At 42.2% G+C, this 17,498-nt stretch overlaps 1 protein-coding gene across 5 annotated transcripts in view; it reads left to right on the top strand.

Moving 5' to 3' along the window:
• The window catches only part of LOC109918809 (spectrin beta chain, non-erythrocytic 1-like), a 258,622-nt gene extending 241,185 nt beyond the window's left edge, over window positions 1-17,437 (top strand). For 4 of the 5 annotated variants that reach the window (XM_048619799.1, XM_048619794.1, XM_048619797.1 and 1 more), the window contains 7 exons: window positions 2,011-2,168; window positions 3,737-3,809; window positions 4,491-4,547; window positions 9,137-9,351; window positions 9,961-10,134; window positions 11,388-11,430; window positions 12,105-17,437. In XM_048619799.1, coding sequence (XP_048475756.1) covers window positions 2,011-2,168; window positions 3,737-3,809; window positions 4,491-4,547; window positions 9,137-9,351; window positions 9,961-10,134; window positions 11,388-11,430; window positions 12,105-12,323 — 939 coding nt within the window. In that variant the 3' untranslated portion in view covers window positions 12,324-17,437. The remainder of the gene's footprint in view (window positions 1-2,010; window positions 2,169-3,736; window positions 3,810-4,490; window positions 4,548-9,136; window positions 9,352-9,960; window positions 10,135-11,387; window positions 11,431-12,104) is intronic. The other variant, XM_048619798.1, reaches the window with a different exon arrangement.
• The last annotated feature ends 61 nt before the right edge of the window (window positions 17,438-17,498 follow it).

Here is a 17,498-nt window from a genome sequence, read left to right as displayed (position 1 = left end):
CACCTTCTGTCCATATCCTGGGTAAATAATTTTTTCCTTTTTTGGATTGATGAGTGACTATCTTGGATCTAGGCTCCCTAGAAGCGTTCTCCCCTAGAAACAGAAATATTTTCTGCTACATTAACCCTATCATGCTGCGTAATTAGTGACAGCAGACTACTTAACTGTACACCATCACGCAGAGGCATGATCCTATCCATGTTTAAAATCTACATGTGTGCACTTCAAAGCAGATGGTTATTAGATGTCAGTCAGAGTTGGGAACCTTGGCTGATTTCTTCCCTTTTTAGACCATAGGTTTCCAGCCATTTGTGGATAGTTCTTGCCTTGTCAGAGGTGATGGCCTAGTAATATTATCGCTGGAGAGGAAATCTAGGGATCCAGTAATGTTCTGGGGACCCAGGTTCGAATCCTGCCAAGCAGATGGTAGAATTCGAATTCAATAAAAATAAAATCTGGGATTAAGAGCCTAATGATGACCGTAGAACATTGCCAACTGTCAGGAAACACCCATCTGGTTCACCGCTGTCCTTTAGGGCAGGAAATTGCCTTCTTCACCTGGTCCGGCCTACATGTGACTCCAGACCCAGAGCAATGTCGTTGACTCTCAACTGCCCTCTCGGCAATTAGGGATGGGCAATAAATGCTGGCATAGCTAGCGATGCCCTCATCCTGTGAATGAATGTAAAAACTGTCATCTTGCCTTGTCAGAGATCACTAACTTGGCACAAAGGGACGTAGTCTCCATGCTGCTCAGTATCATAAAGAAAACTTCGCTTTTTCTATCTTTGGTTCTGCCATCAAATGACATGAATATAACTATTATTATTCACATTTGTTAATCAATGGAAAATAGTCGGTCAAATGTATTTTTGTGAAGAAGTGGCACCCTTTTCATAGGTTCATACAAAGTGTACAGCACACACAAAGACCACTTGGCCCATTATGTTTGCACTACCCAAGAAACAAGCCACCCAGCCGAATCCCACTTTGCACCATTTGGACCATACCCTTGCAGATAACAGCACAAGGCATGTTTCCAGGCAATATTTAAATGAGCAGTGAATTCCAGATTCCTGCCACCCTCTGGGTGAAAAACAAGTTCTTCATTTCCCTTCTAACTTTTCTATCAGTCACTTTAAATCTGTGACCTCTTATCACAGACCTCTATGCAAAGATAAAAAGGCCCATTCCATCCACTTTATTCAGGCACCTCACAATTTTGTACATCTCAATCAAACGTCCCCTCAGTCTATTCTGTTCTGAGAAAAATGACCTCAGCCTTTCCGATCTTGCCTCATAATGGCATTTTTCCAGTCCTGACAACATCTTCCAAAATCTCCTCTATGTCCTGTCTGGTGCAATTACATCCTTTCTGTAATGGGGTAACCAGAACTGCACACAGTACACGAGTTGTGGGGCCTAACTCATGATTTATACACTTGCAGCATAATCTCTATTCTCTTGCATTGTACCTCGACTAATAAAGGCAAGGATTCCATATGACTTTGTAACCACTTTGTCGACCGGTCCTGGTACATTCAGGGATCTGTGGGCATTCACTCATTTTGCACTGTTCAGCATTACAGAAGCTGGATGTGTAAGCAAAAAATGACACTGGCAAACCCAGAATCACCACACTGGGACAGCTGCAGGGGAACTTCAGGGGAGGGTAGGAAAGCACAGTTGAGGCAGAAGATGAGCCATGATCTTATTGAATGATGGGACCTGTTTAATGTGGTGTAGCATTTTCCTTCTGTTCTTCCCAGGGATTTGGAGTTGTGCACCTTAACTGCAAACCCCAAACTGCTCTGCAAACGCCTTGGTCAAAAACTGCATGTTGGAGCATGACAAGGTTTGGAAGCCAAGTAGCAAAGCGGAAAGAGCAAATCTTAACACCATTAGATTGTCCCTCCTCTGGGAGGTTTTCCAAACTGTCAGGTGTGCATGACAAATAAAGCATAACGTACACCTCTGCTACAGGATGCCTTGTTTCATCTTTTGTTGCAGCTGGAGCAACAAGAAATCCGCCGTAAACAGGAGGAGGAGGAGGAGGAGAGAAAGCGAAAGCCACCTCCGCCACCCTCGCCCCCCATACCGCACGTCTCCGTGACAACAGAAGATGATGCGGAGGCTATGAGTCGGGCGCAGCAGAATGAATTGGCACGGTAACAGTACCCACCAGTTAGGTCTTTAGCAGAGGGATAAAGTCCCATCAAATTTGGACCAAGCGAGGTCCTACTTAAAAGGAAGAACACAGCAGGTCAGGCAGCATCAGAGGAGCAGGAAAGTTGACATTTCGGGTTTACACCCTTCATCAGGACGGGGCGGGATGGAAGGTGGAAGGGAGCCTGATGGATTCAACATACAATTCACCAGTTTCAAAATCTCCCCACCCCCAGCCTCATCCAACCCTCCCTCTCATCCCCACCTCCTTGACCTGACACAACCTGTCCATCTTCTTTTTCACCTATCCGCCCCCACCCTTACCATTGACCAATGTCCGCTATCCCCTACCTGGATCCACCTAGCATCATCCCACCTACCTTATCCCAGCCCCATCACCCCAACTCCTCCCCAGTCCTGATGAAGGGTGTAAACCCGAAACGTCGACTTCCCTGCTCCTCTGATGCTGCCTGGCCTGCTGTGTTCCTCCAGCTCCACACTGCATTGACTCTGACTCCAGCATCTGCAGTCCTTGCTATCACCAATTTAGATATCATGGCTTCCAAATTACTTCATGTACTGTCGGCTAAGTAACCAAACTCATTAAAGGCTTGCTGCTGCACAGTTCCTTTGAAGTCGTGAATGCAACTTTGAAGTAAAAGGATGCAGGAAAATGATCACACATACGTGCACTAAGTTAGCAAGCATTTGTGATTTTATCATTCAAGCCTGGACTGTTTCTGATGTCAGTGGGGAGGAATACATGCAGGCAGCAGTAGTGAAAGAGCATTAATGCCCTCTGCTGGTCGACTGAAAGCTAACCACCTACAACCAAGATGTAGGTTGTTCTGCTACAAGTGCCCACCATGCTTTACTGACAAGGGTACCTACAGACAGGTTCAAGTGTTTTGCAAAGACTCCCTCTTCAGCCTTTCCTGGAACAGCCCTGAAAACTAAAATGGGTATTATGCATGTTTGGTGTGATCTAATAATCTGGTAACTCGGTTAAAGAACATTTTAATAAGATTTGTGCACTGCCACATGTCCCAGTCTCCTGATGCAATGTATCAACATGACTGAGAGACCAGGCAGGCTGCTTAATCCCAGGCCTATGTGATTCTTAGTGTCTCAGCTGCTCCCAGCACATTTAGAAGCATTGTCTGCAATGACCACCCCTTTATGTTTTATAACTTCCTAATTTTTAAGAGGTTTTATAACCTCTTAACCTCTCAGGTGTTTCTGTCATGCTTTCAAATGCAGAGACTGAATTTGAATCCAAGCTGATGGGAAGGAAATATGTTCAGTCTTTATAGCCAAGAGGTCCCGATGTGTAATTACCAGCGTTAATGCTTAAAATTAGCAAACAGTTCACAGACACCCTTAAAGTATAAAAGCACACAATGTGCCTACAAAGTGTTCAAACAGCTAGTTTTTTTTTTGTAAAGATGCCAGCACGTGGAAGAGTATTTTGCAGCATCAGTAAAAAATGATGTGGAACCGGTACACTCTCACCAGAAATGTCTTTCACCTTTTACTGTCATTGATTTGGGTTTTTTTTTCTAACTTTCAGGGGTGGTGAGATAGTGAATCACTTGGAAACTATCGCTCAGAATGGAGTGCGCTCAGACATGGAGTCACCACAGGTGAGTTATAAAACTCTCCTCTGTTAAACACTTGTGGGATTTCTTGTCCATGCAAGGCAGCACTGGGGCATTGAGAGTGTACAGTTTGCATCATTAGGACCGATGTGCTCAGCAGTACGCAACAGGGACCACATGGAAGCTCCAAGTGCAGCTCCCTCTGTGGCTTCTCCCGTCCCTGTCTTTGTGACCTACTCCAAAACTTTGTAAACCAGAGATCCCAGCACTCCTCCAGTTCTGGCCTCGTGCACATCCCCAGTTTTAAACCATCCTCCATTGAGCACTGTACCTTCAGTAGCCCAGACCTTAAGCTCTGCAGTTCCCTCCTTAACTTCTTCGCCTTTCTTTCCTCATTTATGCCACACCTACATGACCAAACTTTTGGTCACCTCTGCAAATGTGCCTTTTATATCACTCTGTATCAAGTTCTGTCTGCTAATGTTCCTATGGGGTGCCATTGCCCAAATCACAACATGAAAAATCCAGTATTAAAACATTGAGGTACAGAGTTGAACCTTGAGGTTATTGCTGGTTGTGTCTGCATAGCTAAAATCTCTCTGACCTTTCTTGGTTGAATATTCAATTGTTGTTGCACATGTAACCACAACCTTCAACTGACAAGACTTTGTTCATTTCATAACACACTTTTCCTTGGTTATAATGGGTGTCGCTCCATTCTTTCAGCCTTTGGAAGATATCAGACAGTTGAAAGATGGTGTTGCTTCATCTGTGACTGTGACTGTAAGTGCTTTCTGCTTTCTGCTTCCTGCTGCTTTTTCTTCCTGATGTTCTTTCATTTTGCCTCTGCTATATACACTGCTGATATGAAAGATTGAACTGGCTGAAGCTCTTTTCTCCAGGAATACTGAGATGGTGACCCAGTAGAGATCTTCAAAGCTTTTAGAGCTTGTTAGGGTAAGCTTAGAGTTGGTGTTTCCATCATCGGAGCATTCAAAACCAAGGGCTCCAATTGTAAGATGATCACGAATGAATCCGGTAATGAAGCATGCAAAATTATTACAGGGCTTAACAGGTAGATGCAGGAAAAATGTCTCCTTTGACTGGTGGGGTCCAGAACCCGGGGACGCAGTCTCAAAATAAGGGGCAGCCTGTTTACAACTGATATGAGAAAGAATTCCTTCGCTGAGGTTAATCTTTGGAACTCTCTATCCCAGAGGACTATGGGTGCTCATTCGTTGAGTATGTTCAGTACAGACAGCGATAAATTTCTAGATCTTAAAAATGCTAAGGGAGTAGGGGATTATGCAGGAAGCTCTCATTGAGATAGAAGATCAGCCATGATGTAGTTGAATGGTGGAGCAGGCTTGAGGGTCTGCATGGCCTACTATGTTTAATAAGGAATGCAAGAGAATCTTCTTTGCCCACTCTTCCCTATAAGTTTCATAACGGCACATTAACTGTAACTTCCCATGTGAGCTGACCACTAGTTGAAGTTCCTACTTATGCACAGCCACTTAAATAAGTTACCCACATACTTGAAACAAAAAAAGTGAATGTTGGTGGTGAGAATGTGGAACCCCAAACTGAGGTGTAGCTGACCCAAATGACATAGATGCATTTAAGAGGAAGCTGAATTAACAGATAAGAAAGAAGAATAGAAGGCTATATGGACAGGGAGAGATGAATGAAGGAGGGTGGATGGGAGATACTAGCAGGTGTACTCCTTGGGCTACAAACGTACTTTTTCCTCAGTAAAGGGGTTACATCAGTGGCTGTTTCTGTTATAAATGTGGACATGGTATTTTAAGTTTGAAATGTCAACTTTAAGACAGAATGAATAATTTTAAAAGGAGTGCTGAGTAATGAATGTATATCCTGGTCTTTTTATATCATACCCTCTAACCCTTCAACAAAGCTGAATTTTTTTTATTAATGGGTTGAAGGTTAATGAGGATTAATGGCAGCATTTATTGCCCATCCCAAATTGCCCAGAGGACAGTTAAGAGTCAACCACATTGCTGTGGGTCTGGACTCACATGTAGGCCAGACAGGGTAAGGAAAACTGGTTTCCTTCCCTAAAGGACATTAATGAACCAGGTGGGTATTCATGATAATCAACAGTGGTTACACAGTCGCCACTGGACTAACTTTAAATTCCAGACTTTTATTGAATTCAAATGTCACCATTTACCAAGGTGGTATTTGAGCCTGTATCCCCAGAACATTAGCCTGGACTTCTGAATCAATAGCCCGTTGACATTATCACTGCACCAGTGTCTTTTATTACAAGTGCTTGCTTAAAATTCATACTCCCTGTAAACATTTCACACTTGCTGCCTCAATTTGTGGACTGGCTTAAAACAAGGGAACTAAGCAGGATTGTAGGAAAAAGAAACAATGAACCAAAGGCGAATTAAGTTTCTGAGAAAATCAATGACTGTAGCTGGAGAATCAAATGCTTCGCTCCACAGGGTTTGATTTTCTTATCTTAAAAGTGGAAAACCTTTTCTTTGTTTAATTATTATAGTTTTGACACCAACGAAGGTGTTGTGATTTTGGGTTTTCTTTTTCTCTGTTCTGGTCAATCCTGATTGTTTCCATGCAGTTGCTCACCAGATGGTGATCTCAGCTGATGAAACCCACAGCCCTTTCAAGCTGCTGTCCCAAACCAATTGCAGGTTCCTGGGACTGGTTGAATAACACTTCAGCTGCAGTGCAGAGCCTCGGTGTCCATAGGTAGCAATCATGCCATCAATCCTGCCAGAATCACTTTGAACCATATTACGTAGAGAATCGGTATGGCTGTGTGCCCAAGTCATGCATGCACCAGCCTTTTTATTTAAAAATGGATTATTTAATGCATTTGGGCACCTTGATGTGCAGTTTCTCCATATAGAATGAGAATGAAGGTAATTCAAAAGCCTAGGTCACCAAAAAAGCTTCCAGAAGTGAGATTGTTGCCAAGTTTTCACATCTCAGATTTTTCTTCAAGCAGTAGATTTTTTTTCTGCTTCTTCTTGACTTCTGTATTTCTCGGTTTACTTGTCAGTATTTTCCTTCATTTTTTTTCTTGCTGCTGGCATTTAAAAAGACACCGTGTAAATTGCTGTGGAAAGACCTTTCTTTTGGGTTTTCTGGCAGAGTCAATACTAAAAAGGAGTTCAATAAATGCAGGTTCAGTGGCCACCTGAATGGCTTTGGATGTGCTCATTATGTACAGTATGTAGTGCCTTTGGGGACCGCTTGTGGTATGTAGTAGTGTTTCTATCCCTGGACCAGGAAGCCCGTTATCAAGTCCCACCTGCTGTAGACATGTGTAATTACATTTCTGAACAGGTTCATTAGAAAAATAGATTAAATAAAAAAGAGTGCCTTTAGAGCCCTCTTGTGGCACAGAGGTAGTGTCCCTGCCCCTGGACAGAGAGACCCAGGTTCAAATCCCTCTTGCTCCAGCAACATGTAATAACATCTCTGAACAGGTTAATTAGAAAATAGGTTAATGCTAAAAAAAACTGTAGTACCTGTAGATAGCTGCAGGTGTAAGTTTTCCATGTCATTCTGACAGAGGTATTTAATTTTCTTTTAAAACTTTGTTCACGTGGAAGTCCCTGGCGTGGCTAATTGCCCTCCATTTCAGAGGTATTTAAGAGCTTGACCACATTTCTGTGGATTTGGAGGCCTGGTTAAGGATAGCAGACATCCTTTCAAAAAGGACTTCAGTGAACTAGATGGGTTATTATGACAATCAGTGGTAGTTTCATAGTCACTATTTCTGCAACTAACTTTATATTCCAGATTTTATTTACTGAGTTTGAAGTCCCCCAGTTTCGTGGTGGGATTTAAATCTGTGTCCCCAGATCATTAGCCTGGGCCTCTGAATTTCTGATCCACTGACATTACACTGCAGTTCCATCACCCTAATTGCCCTTGAGAAGGTGTTGATGAATTGCTTTCTTGAGCCATTACAGATTGTACATAGTGTTGCTTTCTTGCTACCTGAGCTTTCTAAGCCTGGGGGAGGACTCTCAATCTGGAAAACACAGAGGTTATCATGTATACAGTTTCAATTAGTATCCTAAATTTTACCCAATCCAGCAGTCTGAACTGGTAACGTAGCCCTGCATCTTGGAACAGCTTACTGCTGAAGTTCAGTTTCTGGCAAAAATCAGACTAAAGAACACGCACAAGGAGGGCTTAGCTTTGTCTCTTTCCAAATCTCACATTTCTCCAAAAACGTTGTTGTAATACAATTAACAGCAGTTCATACAGCAGTGCAATAAACCTTCAGAATCTGCAGTTACGAATTTACCGCCCTCATTTTGACTTTTGCTAGGTTGAGTGACAACCTCCAGTACCATAACATTTATTTACCCTTTTGAGCCTAAATAATGATTGGTATTTGATGTTAGAAATCATATTGGACCTTTATTATTCTGAGCTCAGTTCCTAGTGGACATGTCCCTATATTGATACAAATTCATAATTTCATGCAGAGGGCACAAATAATTTGAGAACTAGAAACAAAAACTGGACCTCCCCTAGGAGTGTTTGATGGGGACAGTACAGTTGGAGCTTTACTCTGTATCTAACTCCGTGCTGTATCTATCCTGGGAGTGTTTTTATGGGGATGATGTAGAGACAGCCTTTCTCTGTATTTAACCCCCATGTTGCACCTGTCCTGGAGTGTTTGATGGGGCAAGTGTAGAGGGAGCTTCACTCTGTATCTAATTCTGTGCTGTACCTACCCTTGGAGTGTTCTGTGGAGGGAACTTCAATTATTTCGTATTTAATTTGGCACTAATTCGTCATTTAACATAGAGACCACAGATAATTTCAGAATTAGACAAAGGTTACTGTTCTGTACCTGCCTTGGGATTTTTAAAATTTGATTGCTTTGTTTCCTGCTGTACACAAAATTCACACAAAATAAGTTTGCAATATTTTACACACAGAGTGGTGGGCGTGAAATACGCTGCCGGCAGTGGTAGTGTAGTCAGATACTTTAGAGACTTTTAAGCAACTCTTGGATAGGCACATGGAGGTTAGTGAAATGCAGGGTAGTTTGATCTTAGTACGATAATAGGTCGGCACAACATTTTGGGCTGAAGAGCCTGTGCTGTGCTGTACTGTACTGTTCTATGTTCTCTGTAAGGTATACTATCAAACAATAACCTGAGCCCACACAGCCTGGTATCTCTTTGACCTATATAATGGTGGATCACTGATGAACATAAAGTAAGTTATTTAAAAATTCAATGGGAGATAAGAACCTTGTATTATTCTTTAGGCAGAGATCTGCAACTTTAATTGGCATTCTGATGGCAGATTTGCCCCGATCCCAGGTCTGATGCTTTTACCATTTTCCCCAGGTCAGTGAAGCATCAGAACCCATTAATGGGACAAGCGCAGCCCCGGAAGCAAAAGGGGACCACAGTCCTGTCAAGAAGACACCGCAATCATCTCCACGCCCAGGGTCTGTTGGCACCCTTCTCAGCAAGACACAGGACACAGCTACTATACAGCTCGAGGGCATTTTATGTCGTAAGCATGAATGGGAGTCACACAGCAAGAAAGCCTCTAGCAGGTAAGAGGCCAGTGAGGGCAAGAACAGGCATATTCTAACAGATACGCTGCCATTTCCCTCCCAGTAGCATTGAGAGAATATTCATGTCATTATTTGTGTGTCTACAGCTTATCACAATACTGTCTTACTAACGCTCGTCACTTCCTGCTACATTCTAATATCTCTCATTCACGGGCATTCTGATATTGCACAACCTTTTCACACCTATGGAATTATGAAGTTCCATAGCCTCTCAAAAGAATTAGTGCACTACAACGTTTAGTGTAATAAGCTTCTCAAGAGAAATCAACTAGTTATTGCAGTTTATAATGCATTATAGAAACTACATATACTTTATAACTTAGACGTCCATACTTGTTTGTGTGATTATTTCTCTGAATTTTCACAAACTAAACATGCATTTGTACAGGCATGTACTAAACATCTGCACCAACTCCTGCCCCGTCTACCTCCATCTTCCTCCTACCTCATGTAGTTTCATGGATATCTCCACGACTCTTCTTTGTCAGCGTGCAGTTCACAGCGCATCTGTATTATGTAGTTGTTGGCTGCTGCAGGCTGCTTCTGATATGAGCGAGTGTCCTGACTGTGGGGTTGTTCTACTGGTAGATCATGGCAAAATGTGTACTGTGTACTGAGGAACCGGACTCTTGGCTTCTACAAAGATGCGAAGAATGCTAGCACTGGCATCCCATACCATGGAGAGATTCCAGTTAGCTTGACAGATGCCAAGTGTGAAGTGGCACATGATTATAAGAAGAGAAAAAATGTCTTCAAACTCAGGTAAAGTTTATGCCATACTTATGAGTGTCGCAGAGGACTCGCGTTCACCTGTGTGTCATCTTAAGTTGTGATGTATGATATAAGATGAGCTCTTCCTCAGCTGCAGAATAGATTGATACAGCTCAAGGAGGCCATTTGGTTCATGCCTTTGTTGACTGTTTGTAGGAAGAATCCAGTGAACCCCATTCTTTCCTCCGTGATCAGCAAATTGTTCCTCATCCGCATTTCTTCTGTTTCTTTCTCCCAAAATGATTATTTAATTTGTTTTCACTGCTCTTTCAGGTCATCATAATGCACTTTTTTTCCCCAAGAAATCCTCCTGTCTCTGATTCCTTTACCAGCTACTTGAAGTCTGTTTCCTCTGGTTCCCGACTCTTCTGTCACAGACATTGATTTCTTCTTGTTGTCTTATTAACCCTTTCAAGATTTTAAACACCTCTATTAAATTTGTCCTCAGCTTTCAGCTCTGAGGAGAATAGTCACAGCTACTCTCACCTTTCCATATAACTGAAAAATCACATGCCAGGTGCATCTTGTTAAATCTCCTCTAAACTTTCCCTAAAACCTTGACATCCTATTTAACTTATGGTGCCCGGATGAGCACTTCAGCTGAGGCCGAAATGATGGGCACTGGAGGAAAGATGGGCAGCGTGTCGGATCAGTGGTTAGCACAGCAGCCTGACAGTGCCAGAGACCTTGGGTGACTGTCTATGTGGAGTTTGCACATTGTCCCCCCGTGTCTGCGTGGGTTTGCTCCAGAAGCTTCCGTTTCCTCCCACAGTCCAAAGATGTTCAGGTTAGGTGGATTGGCTGTGCCAAATTACCCATGGTGTTCAGGGATGTGTAGGTGGATTAGCCGTGGGAAATCCAGGATTAGTGGGATACAGTGAAGGGTGGATCTTGGTGGGATGCTCTTCAGAGGGTGGGTGTGGACTCAATGGGCCAAGTGGTCTGCTTCCACTCTGTAGAGATTCCATGATTCTCTGATTGTATTATGTTCTGAAGTGGGGAAAATGTTATCAGAAGAAAAATTACCAAAATGGAGATTTAAAAAACCTACTACTGTCTCTGGACTGACCTCAACATTAATCCCCAAACATGCTGAAATTATGAAAGGTCACTGTGTCAGCTGTAATAGGTGACAAAGTGTGCTTCATGAGGTCAAAGTTGTGATTAAATGGTGCAGGATTATGAATGATATTGCCGCTGTTCACGCTAAAGTGATTACTCAATAAGTTTATTTTTGATTGTAGACTCAGCGACGGGAAGGAATTCCTATTCCAGGCAAAGGATGAGGTAAGTGCCAGCCTGTTTGCAGTTTGATGGAAACAGAGGCAATGACTGAACCCTGAATGTTACTGAATACACGTGGAGAACTGGGCATCTTTTAACTCTTATCCCACTAAATAAATGTGAACACTACACGTCTATAAAATATGACATTTTGTTAGTCCTTTCCCCGAGGGACTTGGGCAGGATGAAAGTGCATGTAGATGCAATAGATCAAATACTAACATCTTAACTCTGGATCCTGGGTTCAAATCCAGCCCAAATCAAAGGAAATTTCAGTTAGCTTGGGTGGCTGGTTTGTGATTGTAGAGTAATGCCAACAGTTTGAGTTCATTTCCTGCACTGTCTTAGGTTACCATGAAACGCTCTCTCTCTCATCCTTTCCCCTTGCCTGACGAGTGGTGACCCTCAGGTTAAAACCAGTGCAAGTTGTCTCTCTGTAATGAATTAGGTCTTATGGTCTGGTAAAGCTATGGTGACGTTACTCCACTGCCTATCTGCACATGAGCATCATAGTTAAATTACCTGCCAATATTCGCTCCCTGACATCTCACAAAGATAGAGACTGCTAGGATAATTTATGAATGTCCATACAACTACAGTTGAGCAAGAGGTGAGGACAGCACTGGACCAGAGTATGTGAAGTGTATTGCTCATATTTATCTGGACATGTTTTGCAGGCTGAAATGAGCAGCTGGATTGATGGAATCACCACGTCCATCACCACCAGTTCCACTAAACAAGATGACCGCTATCCTGCCAATCCACAGGGCCTCACTCGTGCAATGACGATGCCTCCTATATCTCCCAACAGTGGTGATACAGTCACTATGCGGCGGGACAAGGACGGAAAGGAGAAAGATCGAGAGAAGAGGTTCAGTTTCTTCAAGAAGAAATAGGAAATGATTCAAAAGCTGCAGAGATTTTTTTAAAACAAAAGTCACCACACGTTCCACATTCGTACATCATTCCAGTCGATTCCAGCTTGTTTTTCCGAATGACTCTGTGCCTGACATTCCCGGGGCATGGGAGGGGGATATATTAAAAAAAACAAACTCCGTTTTATCAATGGGGAAAACAAAATACCAACACTTCAGGAACGGTTAGTGGGACATTTTTAAGAACTGAAACAAGAATCACAAGCAATCAGGTCTCGATTAGTTTTAGGTTGTCAAGAGAGAGAGAGAGAAAATGCTGTAGCTGTTACCAGCACTGAAGTGTAAACTCTGTTGGCTGAGCTGAGAATGTTGGGTGCCTGCTTGGCTTTTCTGATGGTTTGAAGTGTGTTACTTTGGCTCTGCGGACTTTCTTTAACTATTGAAGGACAAACGGGCCCCCAAGCAAGAAGCATACTGTTAATTTGTCACTTCTTGCAGCTTGGTGAGGCAGTGTATCTGAACAGCTGCGAAAATGAAAGAAGAGTTGGAAATGTGTCTATTGTGAGCAATCACCACCTATACCCTGCCTTGTGCAATTTAATTTTCTTTTCTTTCACATCTTCCCTCTCCCTTGTATGCACCTGTCCCTTACACACTGTTTACCAGGATGTAAGGAGATTGGACTGGGGGCATAGAGTGTCAAATAACTGCCTAAAGGGTGTGGGAGTAGTTAATTACAACATTAAAATATTTTGTATATTTATTGAAAACTGAAGATACTTAAAAAATGCAGGGAGAGGGACAGTGTAGAACATCAGGCCTAATTTTTGGAAGCTTTTACTTGTCCAAGTAAGTGGTTAGGTGGCATTTATCACAGCCACTCCTCCCTCGTCATCATCCTCCTCACACGTTCAAAACAAATCTACTGTTGATGTGAATAGGACTTCAACTTACCAAACTTTCTTTCTCTCTCGCAGACCTGTGCTGTAGCAGGTATTGGTATGAATGATTGTTTCAAAGGAACAAACGCACACACTCGCATGCACTCACACATGCACTCATTCCATACACTGTCTGTCATGTGCATACACACGCAACCGTACGCACAGATTATAGAAAGTGTCAAACATTTTATTTACCTAAGTGGTTGTAGTGAAAATTGTAGATTAATTCATTGTGGGTTACTTTTTCTCTTTTGTAGCTTTTTAAGTTTGAATTCCATTATTAAGTATCTCCCCTTATGCTTTACTGCCAAAGGGCCATTGGCAAAAGCAGCCTCTGTTGACCACCCAATTGAAACTGGATAATATCTCTGTAGCTTGTTATAGACGACGTTACAGAATGCTGGAGGTTGTTGGAGTATAGACCAGTGGTTATTGTTGTATTCCTGTTTATTAGGAGACAGAGCAACCTCTCCATCCCAGTAGATTTCTTATCACTTGACTCAATTCTCAACAGCCTCTGTGTTAGCTTTCGTTAACGTTTTAAGTTCACCTTGGGTCCCACTAACTCCTGTTTCCTTTTTTTTGTGTGTACTGCAATGCCTCCAGTGCTGCCCCTTTGCACCAGCCAACAGCTGGCTGCCCCAGCCAAAGCTATGAATTGGCTCGCGCCTCTCACATTTAGGAAGCAACTCATCAAGTTTGACCGGAGGAAGAGTAGGCAACAGGAGGTAGGAGAGACGTTAGGAAAGGTGAGTGAATGGTCAAACAGATAACTTGACGTGAAGGTTTCTAAAGGAGGACAAAGATAGGAAAATAGCTTCATGGTAGGCCACTGCCATTGTCAAGTGCTGTACTATGGAAGTAGGTGTGATGTAGTGCTCATGTAATCAGGGATCTCCTTGGAGTTCAATTGCTGAGTGTTTTTAAGTAAGTGTTGGGACTTTATTTTAGTAAACTCCCCCATGATCTGACTTGACACATGGAATCCAGGTGAAGAAAGAACCCAAAAAGGCATGATGTCGAAGGATGCAAAGGTTGAACTGATGTTAAAAATCAGTCAGCATGGGAACTTCAAAAAGACAAAGGATTGAGAATTTACTGGAAGCTCAAAAGAGAGAGGCTGCAGCAATGAAGGGGGGTATTCTGAGTTTGATAACTAAAAGCTCCTCTGGGAGACTGACAGGAGCTGCTAATAGTTGGGAGACCTTAATTGTGACAACTTAGTATCGACACAAAATGTTATTCAAAAATCGTGACAAGAAACCAAATCTTTCGAAGACGGAACAGCAACAGGCTTGAGAGTTGGAACATATTGTAGGCAAATGACACTAGTGCTAGAGTTCTTTTACACAATAAATTCCATTTGAAATATTTTTACAGTTAAAAGTTTAATAGTGGATTCTAAACTGGCCAGCTTTCCATCAAGATATCTGCAGCGCACAAACACCCAGGGAGGAAGTGGCAGAAACAGACCTCGTGGGGAGACTGCAGCAGGGTCACTGGCAGATGTTCTGTTGTGTTTCTCACTGTTCTGTGATAGCAATTTTGAATGACATTTTGCCACAGAGTCACGAGCAGCAACTGACTAACGTGGCAAATAACATGCGGTAAGTGGCCTTTTTGTCATGTATATGTGCAAATGCAGTTTGGTGATTTGCACCAAGTCCAATAGGTTTCCATGTGAAACACTGCATGCGCAATATTCTCGATTCATCTCCTCAGATTGTTCCCATTCACTAGTGACAATTCAACCAGTATGTCTTCCTAGTGCTTAGCAATTCATAATGCAAGTTTGAATTTTAGGGGTGAGTGTTTTATGCAGTTCAGTTGGGTACTGCATTTTGAATGCTGTTGATGTTCAGTTGTACTGAAGTCCTTGATGGCTTGATGTGAAATGTGGAATCTAGGGGAAATCTTTTGCAGGGATTAATGAGTAGTCAGCTTATCCTTGAAGGATGCAAGAGAAGAACACATCAGTTTCAACAATGTAAGAAAATGATTCAAGTCCTAAGTGTTCACCTTCCAAAATGAATCATCTCAGAAGTGGTTAACTTAGTGCCATTGTGGTGCTGCCAAGAGTACAGACTTTGTACACCCAGTGCCATTGTCTTATTGGGTTAGCCAAACCTATTTTACCAATTAACCTGCTAATCCAATTACACCACTCTGCCAATATATTGGCACAGCCATTGCACTAGTGATGTAGATTCATATCTAGGTTGTATTACCCAGCCTGTCTGAGTGGTGAGCACTTGAAACTGCTTTTGTGAGAGGATTCTTCTTTCCTCTTGTTCAAATCATTTTTGCTTTAGAAAATAAAAGTTGAGAAGTGGCTTAGTGGCTTGGCCCTGAATTTAGAAGGAACTGTACTTTCTTAGAAACTGGAGCAGAGCATTTCTAGTGGTTTGCGTAACACATGGACTAAGATCTCCATAAGCAATTTTGTAAAACATTGCTTATCAAAATTCAGCCCATCCTTTGCAAGTGAGGAACCTGAATCTCAAAAGTAGTTTTACAAATGAACACCAGAAGCAGAGATTACAGCCATTGTTCCTGCTAGTGCACACAAGAGTTAAGCCAATCTTGCTAATATTTTCAAATAGTGTTAGGGATGGAAAAATCAGCTGGGACTCGCCATCCACTGACCCCTGCTGGACAATGCGTGGGTGTTCGACAGAGTCTGTTAACTAGCCAGCTGTTTTTCAATTCAGACAGAATCACCAATCACTTAAGATGCTGGAGAGTACAGTTCCCTGGGGAGCTGAATCAACAACTCCACAAAGTGAGGTGAGGAAAAGGAGGAATGAAATGAGAAGATCCGTACCCAAGGAAAGAAGTGTCATTGGATCACCATTAGTAGCCAGAACGTTTTTATAATATCCAAACTGTATGTCAGAATTATAAGGATGTTGTGTGCTTTTCAATTAGTTTTATAATGCTTAATTCAGAAGTTATGTAGGTTGGGGAAATGGTTTATAAATTTGATTTTACTGGCAAGGGATTCAAGAACAATATAATGTTAGAAAAGGTTGGTATTGAGCTAAATAAAAATGGAAAATGATGACAAACTGCATTGTTGGCGATTTGAAATAAAAACAGAAGGTGCACAGCAGATCTCATGGACTCACAAAAAGTCTGATTGAATTCATCCGTTGTTTCTCCTTAAGAAGCCAACTGACTTCCACATTTTTGGTTGTGATGATGAGTTGTGGCTTTAGAACAAAGCTTCACCTTATCCCTATATTAATCAGGTTTTATCCATACAGATGCTAGCAGAAAGGTTACCATCCCTCCCCACCAAACCCTAAAGAAATCAACACGTGACCTATTGATGTTTGGCCACCTTTGGCATTTTTGGTAAAAAATTGGAGCTTTTCTGTGAAGTGGAGTTCAAGAGACAAGAATAACTGGTAGGAAAAGTGCAAATGTTGGTTTAGTGCAGAGAATGTTCTTTTAAGGTTAGAATTTTGGCAACGTATCTAACCCCGTGATGTACTTGTTTCAGGAGTTTGATGTGGACAGTGTAGAGTGAGCTTTACTCTGAATCTAACTCTGTGCCAGAATTGTTTGATGGGGACAGTGTAGAGTGAGCTTTACTCTGTATCTAACCCCATGGCATTCTGCCCTGGGAATGTTTGATATGAATCAGGCATCTAACCCAGGCTGCACCTGCCCTGGGAGTGTTCAATGGGGAAGAGTGTGCCTGAAATTATGCTTCAGCCAACAAATTCTGTACCGAACATGAGAGTGCTTGATACTAGTATCCACAACACTCTGGTTAATGAGCACAGAATTTGAAGTGAATAACAGTGTTTGCTCAGACCTGCTCATTTGATTAATTGTGAAGGACTTCGTCTGACTGAGATGGATAAATTGGCGTCAGCTATTTCTGATGGCTGTCTCTCAGGTGCTCATACATCATCAGCCGCTGATCCACCCCAAATCCATACTAACAGAAGTGAAAGCTATTGAACATGCAGTTGCATTTGGAAGGGAAAGAACCTAACAGACCACAGAGCAAGCTTGTTTTAATAATCTGGCTCCACTAGGGTGTTCAAAATGTTCCCTTAAAGGCTTACTAATGAATGGAGTGGCCTTGGTGTTCCCATTTGAAGTTCTTGTTTGGAATATTATAATCTCTATTTACTGGCTTCTTATTGTACTGAAAATAAAGAGTGCATTTAAAACGTCTTCTAGTGCCTTGCTTGTCGTTGTTAAGAGTTTCGGGCTGTAGCAAAAAACGTTATTTTAA

The sequence above is a fragment of the Rhincodon typus genome, chromosome 43 (genome assembly GCF_021869965.1).
Source record: "Rhincodon typus isolate 14 chromosome 43, sRhiTyp1.1, whole genome shotgun sequence".
In the NCBI taxonomy this organism is placed as follows: Eukaryota; Metazoa; Chordata; class Chondrichthyes; order Orectolobiformes; family Rhincodontidae; genus Rhincodon; species Rhincodon typus.
The sequence above is the reverse complement of the archived record's forward strand: the minus strand, read 5'-3'. Positions and strand labels throughout refer to the sequence as shown.